General features: G+C 40.7%; 1 protein-coding gene across 2 annotated transcripts in view; it reads left to right on the top strand.

Moving 5' to 3' along the window:
• GAB2 (GRB2 associated binding protein 2) overlaps positions 1-14,851 on the top strand; it is a 172,293-nt gene that overhangs the window by 141,600 nt on the left and 15,842 nt on the right. For both annotated transcript variants that reach the window (XM_079928442.1, XM_079928443.1), the window contains one exon: positions 5,753-5,996. In XM_079928442.1, coding sequence (XP_079784568.1) covers positions 5,753-5,996 — 244 coding nt within the window. The remainder of the gene's footprint in view (positions 1-5,752; positions 5,997-14,851) is intronic.

Genomic DNA, 14,851 nt, shown 5'->3' with positions numbered 1-14,851 from the left:
AGAAGGTGGGAGGAGTGTTTTTATGCTGGGAAGGCTTCCCAGGGGTGATTGTGGAAAGGAAGGGGAGTGATTTTGTAGGGCCCTAAAAAGAAGCCAGGAAGAAGAGGAAAAAATAAAACCCTGCTGAAAAGAAAACAAATTGACTCAGGCATTTTCTGGCATTATCTTTCGTCTAGACTTGGAGATCGAAGCTCAGGCCAGAAGTCTGGAAATGTCCATTTTCTTCTCGCTGTGTATAACTGACCTTCCTAATGACCCAAGACACATCATTACAACAACCTTACAGCCACATACCAAAAACAGCCCAGCCACGTATTGTCTAATGTCTCCTTTATCTTTACCATTCTTTCCTTTCCTCAAAAGGTACCCAGGCAATAACAACAAATGCTGTGAATATTTATATGAGTGCATGTATTTGTTTTCACGTCCTTATCTCATTCGCCCTTTACAACAGCCCAGTAAGATAGACAAGCAGGCCAGGGATTAGCCTCCCATCTTGACAGGTAAGCAACTAAAGCTCAGAGAGAGACCTGTCCATGATCTCACAGCTAGTTAACAGCAGAGCTGGAAATGGATCCTGACTCCTGTCCTGTGCATGAGGTCCACACACTGTGAGGTGGAATTTCAACCTGCTTGAGTCTTTTCACCCCAAACCATGAGTGCTTGCCTTCTGTTTAGCTGAACTTCCCACTGCCTTGCTATGATTATGGGGTGAAACCCTGAACAGCGGGGTTGGAGGAGTTATAGGGAACTGAAGGTAGGAAGGGGAGAATGTCTCTTACTCAAGGGGGTTTAGTAAGGGCTCGGTATTTACTGAGTGTTCAGTTTTCTCTTTGGAGAAGAAATAAAGAAAAACTAAAGGGCAGATGAATTTAACTGGATGACTGTTAATCTCTTGCATATACTTTACACTTCATACTTTGCAAAGGGCTTATGCGTGTGTGTGTGTGTGTGTGTGTGTGTGTTTTAATTCACACACCATATATCACTCAATTAAAGTGTACAAGTCAATGTTTTTAGTATATTCACAGGGCTGTGCAACCGCCATCACAGTCTAATTTGGGAACATTTTTATGACCCCGAAAAGAAACCTTATACCCATTAGTAGTCACTTCCCGTACCCCATCCTCACCCCAGCCGTAAGCAACCACTAATCTACTTTCTGTCTCTATATATTTACCACTTCTAGACATTTCATATAAATGGAATCTAGCTTCTTTTCACTTAGCACAGTACTTTCAAGGTTTGTACATGTTGTAACATGTATTTGTGCTTTATTCTTTTTTTTTTTTTTTTTTTTTTTTTTTTGTGGTACGCGGGCCTCTCACTGTTGCGTCCTCTCCCGTCGCGGAGCATAGGCTCCGGACGTGCAGGCTCAGCGGCCATGGCTCACGGGTCCAGCTGCTCCGCGGCATGTGGGATCTTCCCGGACCGGGGCATGAACCCGTGTCCCCTGCATCGGCAGGCGGACTCTCAACCACTGCGCCACCAGGGAAGTCCTGTGCTTTATTCTTTTTACTGCTGAATATTCCATTACACGCTATGCCACATTTTCTTTATCGATCAGCTTATATGCATTTGGATTGTTTCTACTTTTGGCTATTATAAGTAATGCTGCTGTGAAAATCTGTTTACAAGTTTTGGTGTAGAGGTATGTTTTCATTTCTCTTGGGTATATACCTAGAAGTGGAATTGCTGGGTCATATGGTGACTCTGTGTTTAACTTTTTGAGGAACTGTCAAACTGTGTGTGTGTTTATAAATTTACTGAGATGTATTTCCCATAGCATGAAATTCACCCTTTTAAAGTATACAGTTCAGTGGGTTTAGTATTTCCCAGGGTTGTGCAACCATCACCAGTCTAATTTTAGAAAATTTTCATCAACCCAAAAAGAAATACCATACTCATCAGCAGTCACTTTCCATTACTGCTCCCCACCCCAGGCAACCGCTAGTCTACATGCTGTCTTTGGATTTTCCTATTCTAGACATTTCACATAAATAAAGTCATGTAATCTATAGTCTTATCACTGGTTTTTTTCTCTTAGCCTAATGTTTTGGAGATTCATCCATGTTGTAGCATGTATTAGTATTTCATTCACTTACATGGCTGAATAATACTCTGTTGTATGGATATATCACCTTTTGTTTATCCAATCTCTACCTCTTTCATCCCCTTCCTGTATGTCTTTGTCTCTGTTTTCTTATAAGGACACCAGTCATTGAAGTAGGTTCCACACTAATCCAGTATGACCTCATTTTAACGAATTACATCTGCAAAGATGCTGTTTTCAAATAAGGTCACATTCTGAGGTTCCATGAATTTTGGATTGACACTGTTCAACCCAGTAAAGGTACCAAGGAATCATCACATGAATTCAGGTAGAAGTCTTTTAAAGTTGCAAGCTGAGGTAGGCTTTTGGCAAGATTTAGTGCCCAAACAGCTTTGAAAGAACTTTTCTGGGGCTGCAGGCCATTATGGAGCTAACTGGCTTCATAGACACGGCTTTATGTCAGAAGAGTGGAATTCCAAGTGTCTGTGGGCCCAACACATGCTACCCCTTACTTCGTCTTATTGACAGACCTGAAAAACCTCTCCGACTTTGACCACAAGAAACAAGCATATGTGGATTTTTATGCCAGGGAAAATTCTTTTATTCATTCAACAATGAATTCAGTGTCATGAACACCCACTATGTGCTGGGACTGTTCTAGGCACGGAGATACAGAAGTGACTGGAACACATTTTGAGTACCTACAACCTGCAGTGCTTTCTTGGCCCTCTATGCACTTCATCCTCGTAAAACCACCCTATGTCAATTTGTAAATAAGGAAACTGAGACTCAGGTGAAATTTCTCTAGCTCTGTGAGTAAACAGACTGGGTCACAGATTTGAATCCATAGCCTGAGCTGGAGGCAGAGGGCCCTAGAGCTGAGGATAGGTCACTCTTCCTTTATACAGACCCACAAGCATTCAGCATAGGGGACATGAAGGATGAATTGGGTGACAAGGCGGGATAAGTAGGTTGTGACAAAATGGCTATTCTTGTCAGATTGGGGAGCCTGGACTTTATTCTGAAGGGAATGAGGAGTCAGTGGATGTTACTGAGGGAGTATGACGACTTATGCTAGATGGACTTCCTGTGTTTAATCAACACATGATTATGGAGTTGGATCACAGACTGGGCTTCATTCTAGGGGTAAAACTGTTACAAGAGAGACAGTACCTCTGCCCTTACTGAATTGGTAGCCTAATGTATGGAGCGATGAGAAAGAGGGTTGGTGTTTTCCTGAAATTCTGTTTGAAACACAAGGAAGTACAGGTGGGAAACAAGATTGAAGAAATAAACAGGAAAGTGGTTTTTAAAAGAGAGAGCTTTGTAAGTCATCTTGAGGATACCAGGGATCCAGTGACGAATTTTAAGCAAGGCAGTGACATGATGACATGCCGTGGTTGCTGAGAAACAGGGGAGAGTCACAGATGATGCCTAGGTTTCCGGCTTGGGGAACTGACTGGATGGTGACGTTGATACACTTCACTGAACTAGAGACGCAGGAGGAGGAGTTCCGTTTAGATTGTTGAGCTTGACCTGCCTGTGGGACAGCTGAATGGAGACGCTCAGTTGATTGGGGGTGGGGGTGGGGATATAAGACAGGGAGCCCAGGAACGAGAACTGAGCTAGAGATGCAGATTTGTGAGCTGTTATCACATAGCTGAAGCTGTGAGAGTGGACAGGATACCCCTGGAGAGTCTCCAGAGTGAGAGCGAGGTCATAGGAGGGTCTGGGGCAGAACCCTGGAGAAAGCCCGCATTGAAGGGCTGGGCAGAGGAGGAGGAGTCCAAAAGACCACAGAGAGTGTAGAATGCACCAGAGGTTTCCCTTGCACATTCCCTATGTCTCCTCAGGCAGCAGCGTGGGCTGATCACCGGCGCTGGGCTTTCTCTGTCCCTCAGCACAAACCCTCTCCTCTGCCACTAGAGAGTTCATCTTGCAGGTCTAATGGAGTAATGAAGCCATTGATTCTGTTAACAAACATCCAGTTCACTACGAGACCTGTAATGGGAATTCATTTTGGAGGTCAACACAGCTGTCAATGGGACAGTTTTTCCCCAGAGGCCTGTGGCTTTTCCTGCTGTACGCTGGCAGAAGTTGTCTTGCCCAGCAGCAGAAAAGACTGCAGAGTCATTAATGCTGCAGAGCATCCGTGAGCTGGTGGATCCTGCCCAGGGCCATGAGAAGGGCCCTAAAATAGGTCAGATAACAGGGAACTATGTCCCCTCTGAAGTGCTTTGAATAACCATAGAAAGCCACCATCATCACCACTAAAAAATTACATCTTTAAATCTTTCTTTTGAACAAAAAAGTTTCACTGTTGGAATAATTGTATGCTGAATGAATGTTTTTGCTTATTCTACAAAGACAGACTCAGAACTCTGTATGTACCTGGGGTTTATTCGGTAAATGCTGGCACTGTAGAGGTAACATCATCTGTCACTGTTCTTAGAAACCCACGGGCCAGGCAAGGAAGCAGGGTGACAGTGGATATAATGAAGCATGGGCCACGTGCTGTTAGCACCCAGAAGAATGGCCGAGTCCACGAAGGTTTCAGAGAGAATGTGATACCCGTGTAGGGTCTTAAAGTCTGTGTGTGAGTGCCAGAGGAGAAGAAGTGAAATCCAGGCAGAAGGAACAGCATACGCCAAAACAAAGAATCATAAAAGGGGCCGGTAGTGTATATATGTCCATGCCACTCTCTCGCTCTGTCACATAGGGAGGGTGGGAGGGAGGGAGACACAAGAGGGAAGAGATATGGGAACATATGTATATGTATAACTGATTCACTTTGTTATAAAGCAGAAACTAACACACCATTGTAAAGCAATTATACTCCAATAAAGATGTAAAAAAAAAAGGGGGGGGCTGGTGCATTCACAGACTGATGAAGCTTTCATATGCCTGGGGTATGGGAGGAGGGAAACAGGAAATAGGTCAGACTGTGAAAGGCCTTGTATGTTGTGCTAAGGAATTTGGACTAAGCTTAGAGAGCCAGCCAAATGAATAATGCCCTTGGCTGGGGGTATTACTCTAAACTATTATCTGTCTTTAATACCTCACTTCCTTTCTAACACAACAGACGAGAGTTTAAGATAAGAGTTAAGAGAAAAAAGACCAATAGATGGAGAGTGGTGAGTACAAGATGTGGGGAACATCGTCCTCAGAGGACTTGGAAGGGTAGGCGGGAGGAGCTGGGACCAGTCTTAAGGGACCGTTCCAATTACATGTGCTTTTGTCGTTAGTACAGTAACACACAGTCCAGGGACTCAGTAAATAAGTCTTCAGGAAGCAGAGCTTCATTTAGCAAAGCCAGCTTAGCTTTGACGGAGATGATGAGAGCAGGAGCCACCAAAGAGAGGGAAGGCCGTGGCACTCACCGCCCCAGAGGCTGGCCTTGCTCGAGAGCCAGAGTCGCACTTCTGGACCTCGAGTAGGCACACCTCCTGGAAGTGGGGCAGTAACTGCCCAGGCTGTGATAGGGAGTCGCCTCCAGGAGCAGTACGGAGGTCCAGAGCCTGGAAGCCACAGCCCTGCGCTCTGGGAGGGCAGAGCCGGGGCAGGTGCATGAGGAAGAGAATGCTGCGGCTGGACCATTGCCTCTGCTCTTAGTATTTTCTCCTCGTCTGACAACCCAGTTTGGGATAAGGACACCTTCCCTTCCTTTACCATTCAGAGAGCTCTTTCTCCTTTTCACAGACTCCCTGAGGAACATTTCCTCAGCCAGTCACGGCCCCCGCTCTTCTCCAGCTGAGCTCAGCAGCTCCAATCAGCACCTTCTCCGAGAACGAAAATCCTCAGCCCCGTCGCACTCCAGCCAGCCAACCTTGTTCACCTTTGAACCCTCGGTGTCGAACCACGTGCAGCCCGCCTTGTCCACCAGTGCACCTCAGGAGTATCTCTACTTGCACCAGTGCATAAGCCGGAGAGCAGAAAACGCAAGGTAGGCAAGCGGTAGTTGGTTGAGCAACCGCTCGCAGGGCCTAGTACCTTTCAGACTCTGCTTTTTAATTTTAAATACGTAAGAGTAAACTATTTTATCTTTCCAGGTGGGCAAATATATAATTATAAAGCAAAACATCACTGTTTTTGCTTAGGCAACCTTCACATTTTATTGGTATCATCTGCGTTGCTATACAATGATAATTGGATTCCAAAGAAGCCTCCCGTTATCAAAAATCATGCTATAAAACTTTTTGGTTTAATTTGAAAAAAAGGCATTAGGAACTAGAGTTTCAGAATTGAAAAAAACAAAGTCAGTGCACTTGTCGGCCCTAAGAGTGTAACTATAAAACCTTAACATTGTGGAACAAATCCTTATCTCACGTTTGCTCTAGAGCTACAGTTCCATGTGGCAGCCACTCTCCACATGTGGCTATTTAACTTTGAATCAGTGAAAATTAAATAAAATTTAAAATTAAGTTCCTCAGTTATACTAGCCATATCTCAAGTACTCAGTAGCCACACATGTCTAGTGGATACCGTACTGGGTAATACAGATATAAAACATTTTCATCATCACAGAAAGTTCTAGAGCAAGGACTCCCTGCTCTGGAATAAGCTTTTGTTTTTCTAACACCATCAACTCTAACAGGTACAGAACCTGTACATATTTTTATTACCTTTTATTCCCATTGTTAGGGTAAACAAAAGTGCAGAGCTGGTGGGCTTTTGCCAGAGCTGGTTCCCAATTCTACCATGGCCAGCAGGTTGTAAATCATGTTCCTTGATGAATTAATTTAGAAATATCTAATTTGTGTTACGAAAATTAAGGCAATTAGAGAACTGGCTGTATTAATAAATCATGTCACAGAGTATTTTCGTGCATAATCTCACTTAAACCAGTTAAACACACTGAGAGATCGCCAGGATAGATCATTTATCTCCATTTCATGGATGAAGAAACTGAGACTCACAACTAATAAATGACAGAGAGAGGACTAGAACCCAGGTTTCTCCTTTCTGGTCCTGTATTCTTTTCTCTACACTGTGCTGTTCTGATTATGGTTTTCTGAGTCATTTTCATGCAACAGAACCTCCCAACACTCAATTTTAAGTCTGCCTGAAAAACCCATTTTCCTGAAGCAGCGTTGATTCATTTGTGAACTTTCACTAGTTCAGTCGACTTCCATCAACATACACATGAAGGGCTGAGTTCTAAAAAGGTAGAATGAATTAACCAAGATCACTGAACTAGTCAGTACCTGATTCTCCTGAAGCACAGACCAGAGACAGTATAGTAGAATGAAAAGTATTTTACAGAGTGAAAAGTATTTTGCAGTCAGTCAGTTATGGGTTCAAATGCAGGTTTGGCCACCTCTTTGTGACCTTGGACCACATATTGAGCCTTTTTGACCTTCAATTTCCTTACCTGCAGAGTGGGAATAATTAATTCGAAGGCTTACTTAACGAGCGTAAAATGGCAAACTATACCTAAGGTAGCCAGGAGGTAGGAGGTGCTCAGGACATATTGCCAGATGCTCTCCTGTGCCTCCTCCCCTTCTACTACATGTAGGATTGCCTGGTAGCAGAGAATGCGAGGTCTTACAGTCATAATTCTAGTGAAAGACAGAGCACTTTATATTAGTGCCTCTCAAACATTAATGTGCCTATGAAATACCTGAGGGTCTTGCTGAAATGCTGATTCTGATTCACTGGGCCTGGGGTGGGTCCTGAGATCCTGCCTTTCTGCAAAACTGCAGATGATGTCAGTGCAGACTGCAGAGCATACTTTAAGTGGAAGGCTTTATATAGTATTAACAACTTGCCACCACCTCCAGTCCCATGGTACTGCTAAAGCAACAGTGAACACATATATAAATGTCTCTGCTTGAATTAGCAGCTGGGCCCACTCTCTGTACCCTCACCTCCTCTGTAAAACCTCTTTTAAATCTTCCTAGCTGGAATTCATTTTTCTCTGAATTCCCATAGCAGTCTTTGATGATCTTTCTCACAGCATTTGGAACTTTCTACCTCGTATTACGGATTTTTATATTAATATGTTACTGTTCTTTGGGACAGGACTCAGGGCACATAGTAGGTGCATAATAAATATTTGAACAAATCTGTGCTATGGAGGTACCATAATAGATGAGACAGAATTTATCTACATCTGGGGAAGCAGCTTAATTGTAGGGCCTTGATCAAGTTGTGCTTTTCTCTGTGTCTTTGTTTTTACTTGTGTGGGTGTGGGAGCGAGAGGGTGATGAGCAGGATCTCAGGGAGATTTTAAAAAATAGTAAGTTCAAACAGTGTTTGTAGAATTCCAAGCAGGAAAGGAGGGCGGGAAGGAAGTTTTCTTCAGTCTAGAAGGATTATGTAGTTCTTGGTAATGGTGGAGTAGCAGGCATGATACTAAACATACTGTAACAATTATAAACTCTGGACAAAACATTTTAAAATCCTGTTCAAAGGCACTGAAGAGCAATCAAAAAGCAGGACTGATTTGACTCTTAAAACAAGGGACCAAAAAAAAAAAAAAGGGGACCCACATTTAGCGAGATTCAATTTACATGGCTTTTGCTATGAAGGAAATTTCTATAACATATCATCCCAAATGTCAGTATACAATGAGAAATTGCTGGACATCTGAAGAAACTGTAAAAGTTGACCTATAGTCCTAGAGAGCTCAGGTCATAGAAACAAGTTAAAATCAACCCAGTTTTTGGAGCTAGCATACAAAGACTTTAAAATAGTTGTGTTACTTGCTTTAATCTATGGTGGGAAGAGGGGGTGGATAATGAGTAAAGAGATGGTGAAATGTAGGAAAGAGATAGAAACTTTGAAAAAAAACTTAGGAGTTCCAGTTCCGCTATGGTGGCAGAAGCCACCACAGGCTTCTGTCCCTCCCACTAATTACAGATAAAAACTCTGGACAAAATATAATTACCCAAAGACTCTGTAAAGAAAGAGAAAGGAAGCAGATTATGGAGGGGAGCAAAACTTGGAGATGTGAGTACACAGGTAAATCTTCTGTCTCTGGTGGCTTTGTCCTGAGAGTGGGCTCCATCACAAAGCAGCACAGTGGGGCAGACTGCTGAAACGCTAATAGAAACCTCATCTTTCTGGTTAGAGGAACCAGAAAAGGAGCCCTTTGGGGACTGGAAAGGAGTGGAGTATCCCAGTGTGGAGAGAGCTAGTGAAGGCAATTCCTGATTCTGGGTATAAACCCACACAAGTCTCAGGCTCATCTTGAGCTACCCATGTGTGGGACAGACTCAAATCAGCATAACCAGAGCTTTGTGAACTAAACTGAGATTTTCACTACCACACACAGAGGAGAAACAGAAGTTACAGGTTGAACCTGACCATATTGATTGCCTGCAAAAACAAAATCAACATTCTGCAGAGGATGATAAAGGAACCCAGAGTCTACACAACATAGTATCACAACATTCAGAATATAATCCAAAATTTCTCAGCCTACAGAGAGCCAGCCAACTAATTCTCAAGGGAGAGCACAGATGCCAACCCCAATATAACTAATGTTGAAACTACTACACACAGGTTTAAAAGCCCATTTTATAACAGTATTCCATATGATAAAGGAAAACACACTTGAAATTAATGGAAAGAAAAAGAAACTCTTATCAACCCAGAAGTCTATATTCTGCAAAAGTATTCCTTCAGGAATGAAAACAAAATTAAGACACTCTCAGATGAAAGTTAAATAAGAGAATTTCCAAGAGATCTGACTTAAAGAAATAATAAGGCTAAAGCAAAGAAGTACCAGAAGGAAACTAAGATCAGGAACGAAGAAAGAGCAGCAGAAATAGTAAATATCTGCATAATTATAAAATACTATTTTTTCCCTCCTAAGTTTAAAATACGTATGAGTACTGAAAGCAAATATTAAACATTATCTAGTGGGGTTTTTGTCTGTTTTTATTTCTGGTAAAGGAAGAGCTTCCTTTACCATTTTTGGCCATGTGAGTCCCTGGTAACAGATTTTCCCAGCTTTCATTTATGTGGAAATACCTTTATTTCACCTTTATTTTTCAGAGATATTTTTGCTGGGTATAAAATTCTGGAATGATGGTTTTATTTCGGCATTCTAAAGGATGCCATTCTATAGTCTTCTGACCTTCGTTGTTTCCGATGACAGGTCAGCTGTTCTTTTTATTCTTATTCTCCTGTATGTAATGTATCTTTCTTCCTCTGAATGATTTTTTTTTCTCTTCTTTTTAAAAAAATTGTGGTAAAATACACATAATATAAAATGTACCATCTTAACCATTTTTAAGTGTACAGTTCAGTAGTATTAAGTACTTTCACATTGTTATACAACCAATCTCTAGAACTCTTCTCAACTCTCAAAATTTAAACTCTCCACTCTTAAACAACTCCCCATTTCACCTTCCCCCTAGCCCCTGATAACCTCCATTCTACTTATCTCTAGGTAACTCATTTAAGTGGAATCATACAGTAGTTGTCTTTTTATGCAGTCCTCAAGGTTCATCTGCATTGTGGCATGTGTCAGGATTTTCTTCCCTTTTAAGGCTGAATAAATATTTCATTACATGTATATTCCACATTTTGTTTATCTGTTCATCCATTGTTAGACCCTTGGATTACTTCCACCTTTTGGCTATTGTGAATAACGCTGCTGTGAACATGAGTTTATAAATACTCTTCAGGACTCTGCTTTCAGTTATTTGAGGTATATACCCAGAAGTAGAATTGCTGGATCATACAGTAATTCTATTGTCGCTTTTTGAGGAATTGCCATACTGTTTTCCATAGTGGTTACACCAATTTACAACAGTGCACAAGGGTTCTAGTTTCTCCACCTTCTTGCCAACACTTGTTATTTTCTGGTCTCTTGATAGTAGCCATCCTAAATGGGTGTGAGGTAGCATCTCATTGTAGTTTTCATTTGCATTTCCCTAATGATCAGTGATAGTCAGCATCTTTTCAGGTATTTGTTGCCAATTGGTATATCATTTTTGGAGAAATGTCTACTCAGGTCCTTTGCCCATTTATTATCAGAGTCTTTTGTTATTGTTGAGTTGTAAAAGTTCTTTGTATGTTGTGGACATTAACCCCTTATGAGATACATGATTTGCAGATATTTCCCCCATTCTAAAGACTGCCTTTTCACTCTGTTGATTGTGTCCTTTGATGCACAGAAATGGTTTTAATTTTGATGTAATCCAATTTATCTCTTTTTACTTTGGTCACCTGTGGTTTTTTGGGGTTTTTTTTGCAGTACGTGGGCCTCTCACTGTTGTGGCTTCTCCCATTGCGGAGCACAGGCTCCAGACACACAGGCTCAGTGGCCATGGCTCACGCTCCCAGCCGCTCCGTGGCCTGTGGGGTCACCTGTGTTTTTTATTTCATACATAAGAAATCATGGACAAATCCAATTTCAAGAAGATTTTCCCCTGTTGTCTTCTAAGAGTTTTATTGTTTTAGCTCTTACATTTAGGTCTTTGATCCATTTTGCATTAAATTTTGCAAACAGTATAAGGTAAAGATCCAACTTCATTTTTCTGCATGTGTATATCTAATTTTCCCAAAACTGTTTGTTGAAAAGACTGTACTTTGCTGTGGAAAAGCTCTTTCCCATGGTCTTAGCATCTTTATTGAAAATCATTGAGGGTTTATTTCTGGACTCTGTATTCTGTTCCCTTTGTCTATATGTCCATCTTTATGCCAGTACCACACTGCTTTAGTTACTGGAGGTTTGTAATAAGTTTTGAAATCAGGAAGTGTGAGACCTTTAACTTTGTTCTTCTTTTTTAAGATTGTTTTGGCTATTTGGGCCTCTGACTGATTTAAGTTTTTTTCTTTATCTTTTTTCAGCAGTTTGAATGTGATATTCCTAATGTGTGTTTTTCTTTATATTTACTATGTTTGGGGTTCACTTGCCTGTCTGATTCTGTGTGTTGATATTTTTGATTCAGTCCAGCAAAATTTCTACCTGTGTTGCTTCTGCCCCATTTTGTCTCTCCTTTCCTTTGAGGCTCATATGAAACTTCAGTTACTCATATGCTAGACCACTTGAAACTTACCTACATGTCACCGATACTATTCTTTTTTTTTTCCTATCCTTTTTCCTTTCTGTGCTCAGTTTATATAGTTTTGTTTTGTTTTGTTTTTTGCGGTACGCGGGCCTCTCACTGTTGTGGCCTCTCCCGTTGTGGATCATAGGCTCAGGACGCGCAGGCTCAGCGGCCATAGCTCATGGGCCCAGCCGCTCCGCGGCACGTGGGATCTTCCCAGACCAGGGCACGAACCCACGTCCCCTGCATCGGCAGGCGGACTCTCAACCACTGCTCCACCAGGGAAGCCCTGGATAGTTTTTTTAATTCATTTTTCAATTCTAGGATTCCCCCCCCTTTTTTAAAAATAATTTTTGAAGGGTAACAGAAGTACAGTCAATGCCATATATATAAAATGTCCTCATGCCCCTTTGTGACGTGTCCTTCCTTCTACCATATTCCTCAGAAACCACTGACAGTCTTTCTGTCACTACATTAGTTTTCATTTTTTGGAATTAACTTGAATGGAATCATAGAGTATCACTATTTTCTCTGACTTCTTTCAATCAGCATAATGCTTTTGGCATTCATTCATGTTGTTGCATGCATCATTAGTTTTTCCTGTTTATTGCTGAGGAGTAATTCAATGTATCTTTATATCACAACTTACTTATCCAGTCACATGTTGATGGGCAGTTGGGTCGTTTCCAGTTTCGGCTATTACAAATTAAGATGCATTTGTACATAAACAGTCACTAACAAATCTTGTATGGACATTTGTTTCATATCTCTTGGGTAAATACCTAGAGAGCTAGGTGGTTTACTGGTTAATTCTGTCAAATATTCAAACAAAATAGTACAAATATTACCCAAATTCTTTTTAGGAAACATAAGAGGAAGGAATCCTTTTGCAACTCATTTTTATATAACCAACATAACTCTACTACCAAAACCAGACAAAGATTATGAGAAAGAGAATTACAAAGCATTATTCCCTGTGATGATAGATACAGAATTTCTTTTTTTCTACAAAAAAGTATTAGAGGGCTTCCCTGGTGGCGCAGTTGTTGAGAGTCTGCCTGCCGATGCAGGGGACACGGGTTCATGCCCTGGTCCGGGAAGATCCCACATGCCGCGGAGCGGCTGGGCCCGTGAGCTATGGCCGCTGAGCCTGCACGTCCGGAGCCTGTGCTCCACAACGGGAGAAGGCCACAACAGTGAGAGGCCCACGTAAAAAAAAAAAAAAAAAAAGTATTAGAAAACAAATCCAACAACAACAACTATATATATATATATATATATATATATTTAAAATGTGTGTATGTATTTTAGGGATAATATATATTAGGGAATATATATGTTTGTATACATCATTAGGGATAAGACACCGTGACAAAGTAATGTTCATCCCAGGAATACAAGGTTGGTTTGACATTCAAAAACCAACCGATATAATTCATCACATTAAGATAAATAAAGGAGAAAAATCATATAATCATCACCTCAATAGATGCTAAGAAAGTATTTGACAAAACTTAATACCTCTTCACAAAAAATATTTCTTAGCAAACTGTGAATAGAGGAGAACTTTCTCAAACTAATAACAGACTTCAAAGGATAACCTACAGCTTATATCATACCTAATGGAGAAATAGTAAACATATTCCCCTAATATTGGAGACAAGGAGAGAATACCTGCTCTCACCACTTCTGTTCACTAGTGTACTAGAAATCCTAGCCAGTTCAATAAGGGAACAAGAAAAATATAAAAGGCACAAATATCAGAAAGGAAGATGTAACACTGTCTCTATTTGCAGGTAACATGATTGTTTATATAAAAAATCCTGAAGAATATAGAAAATACTAGAATTAATAAGGGAATTTAGCAAGGTCACAGGATAAAAGATTATTATACAAAACTTAATTTTTACATAGTAGCCTTGAAAAATTGGGAAAATGAACTTTAAAAAATTCTCTATATAGTGATGCCCCCAAAATGAACTAGTTAGTAATAAATTTAACAAAAGACACGCAAGATCTCTTCACTGAAATCACTGTCTAACATTGCTGAGGGAGATTAAAGACCTAAATATGGAGAGTCATAATATACTACAGTTATGAATTGGAAGACCCAATATTATTAAAATGGGAATTCTTCCCAAATTACTCTGTAGATTCAATGCAATCCAAATAGAAATCCCAACTAGCTTTTTCATAGAAATTGATAAGTCAATTCTCAAATTTGCGTGAAAATGCAAAATATGCTAAAATGTGAATAGCCAGAGAGAGTGGCATGGACATATATACGCTACCAAATGTAAAATAGATAGCTAGTGAGAAGCCGCCACATAGCACAGGGAGATCAGCTGGGTGCTTTGTGACCACCTGTGGGGGGGATAGGGAGGGTGGGAGGGAGACGCAAGAGGGAGGAGATAGGGGAACATATGTATATGTATAACTGATTCACTTTGTTATAAAGCAGAAACTAATACACCACTGGAAAGCAATTATACTCCAATAAAGATGTTTAAAAAAATGTGAATAGCCAAAGAGATCTAAAAAAAAAAAGAGGGCTTATACTACCTGATTTCAAGACTTTCTGTCAAACTACGGTTAGACAAGACAGTGTTGTATTGATGAAAGGGTAAACATACAAATCACTAGAACAGATTAGTGAATCTAGGGGGTAGAATGAAAAAATATATGTATGATTTTGACAAAGGTGCCAATAGGGAAATGAAAGTCTTTTCAACAAGTGGATATCCATATAAGAATTTTTTAAATTTTTATTTTATATTGGAGTATAATGTGTTAG

This window comes from Stenella coeruleoalba, assembly GCF_951394435.1.
Source record: "Stenella coeruleoalba genome assembly, chromosome: 8".
Taxonomy (NCBI): Eukaryota; Metazoa; Chordata; class Mammalia; order Artiodactyla; family Delphinidae; genus Stenella; species Stenella coeruleoalba.
The sequence above is the reverse complement of the archived record's forward strand: the minus strand, read 5'-3'. Positions and strand labels throughout refer to the sequence as shown.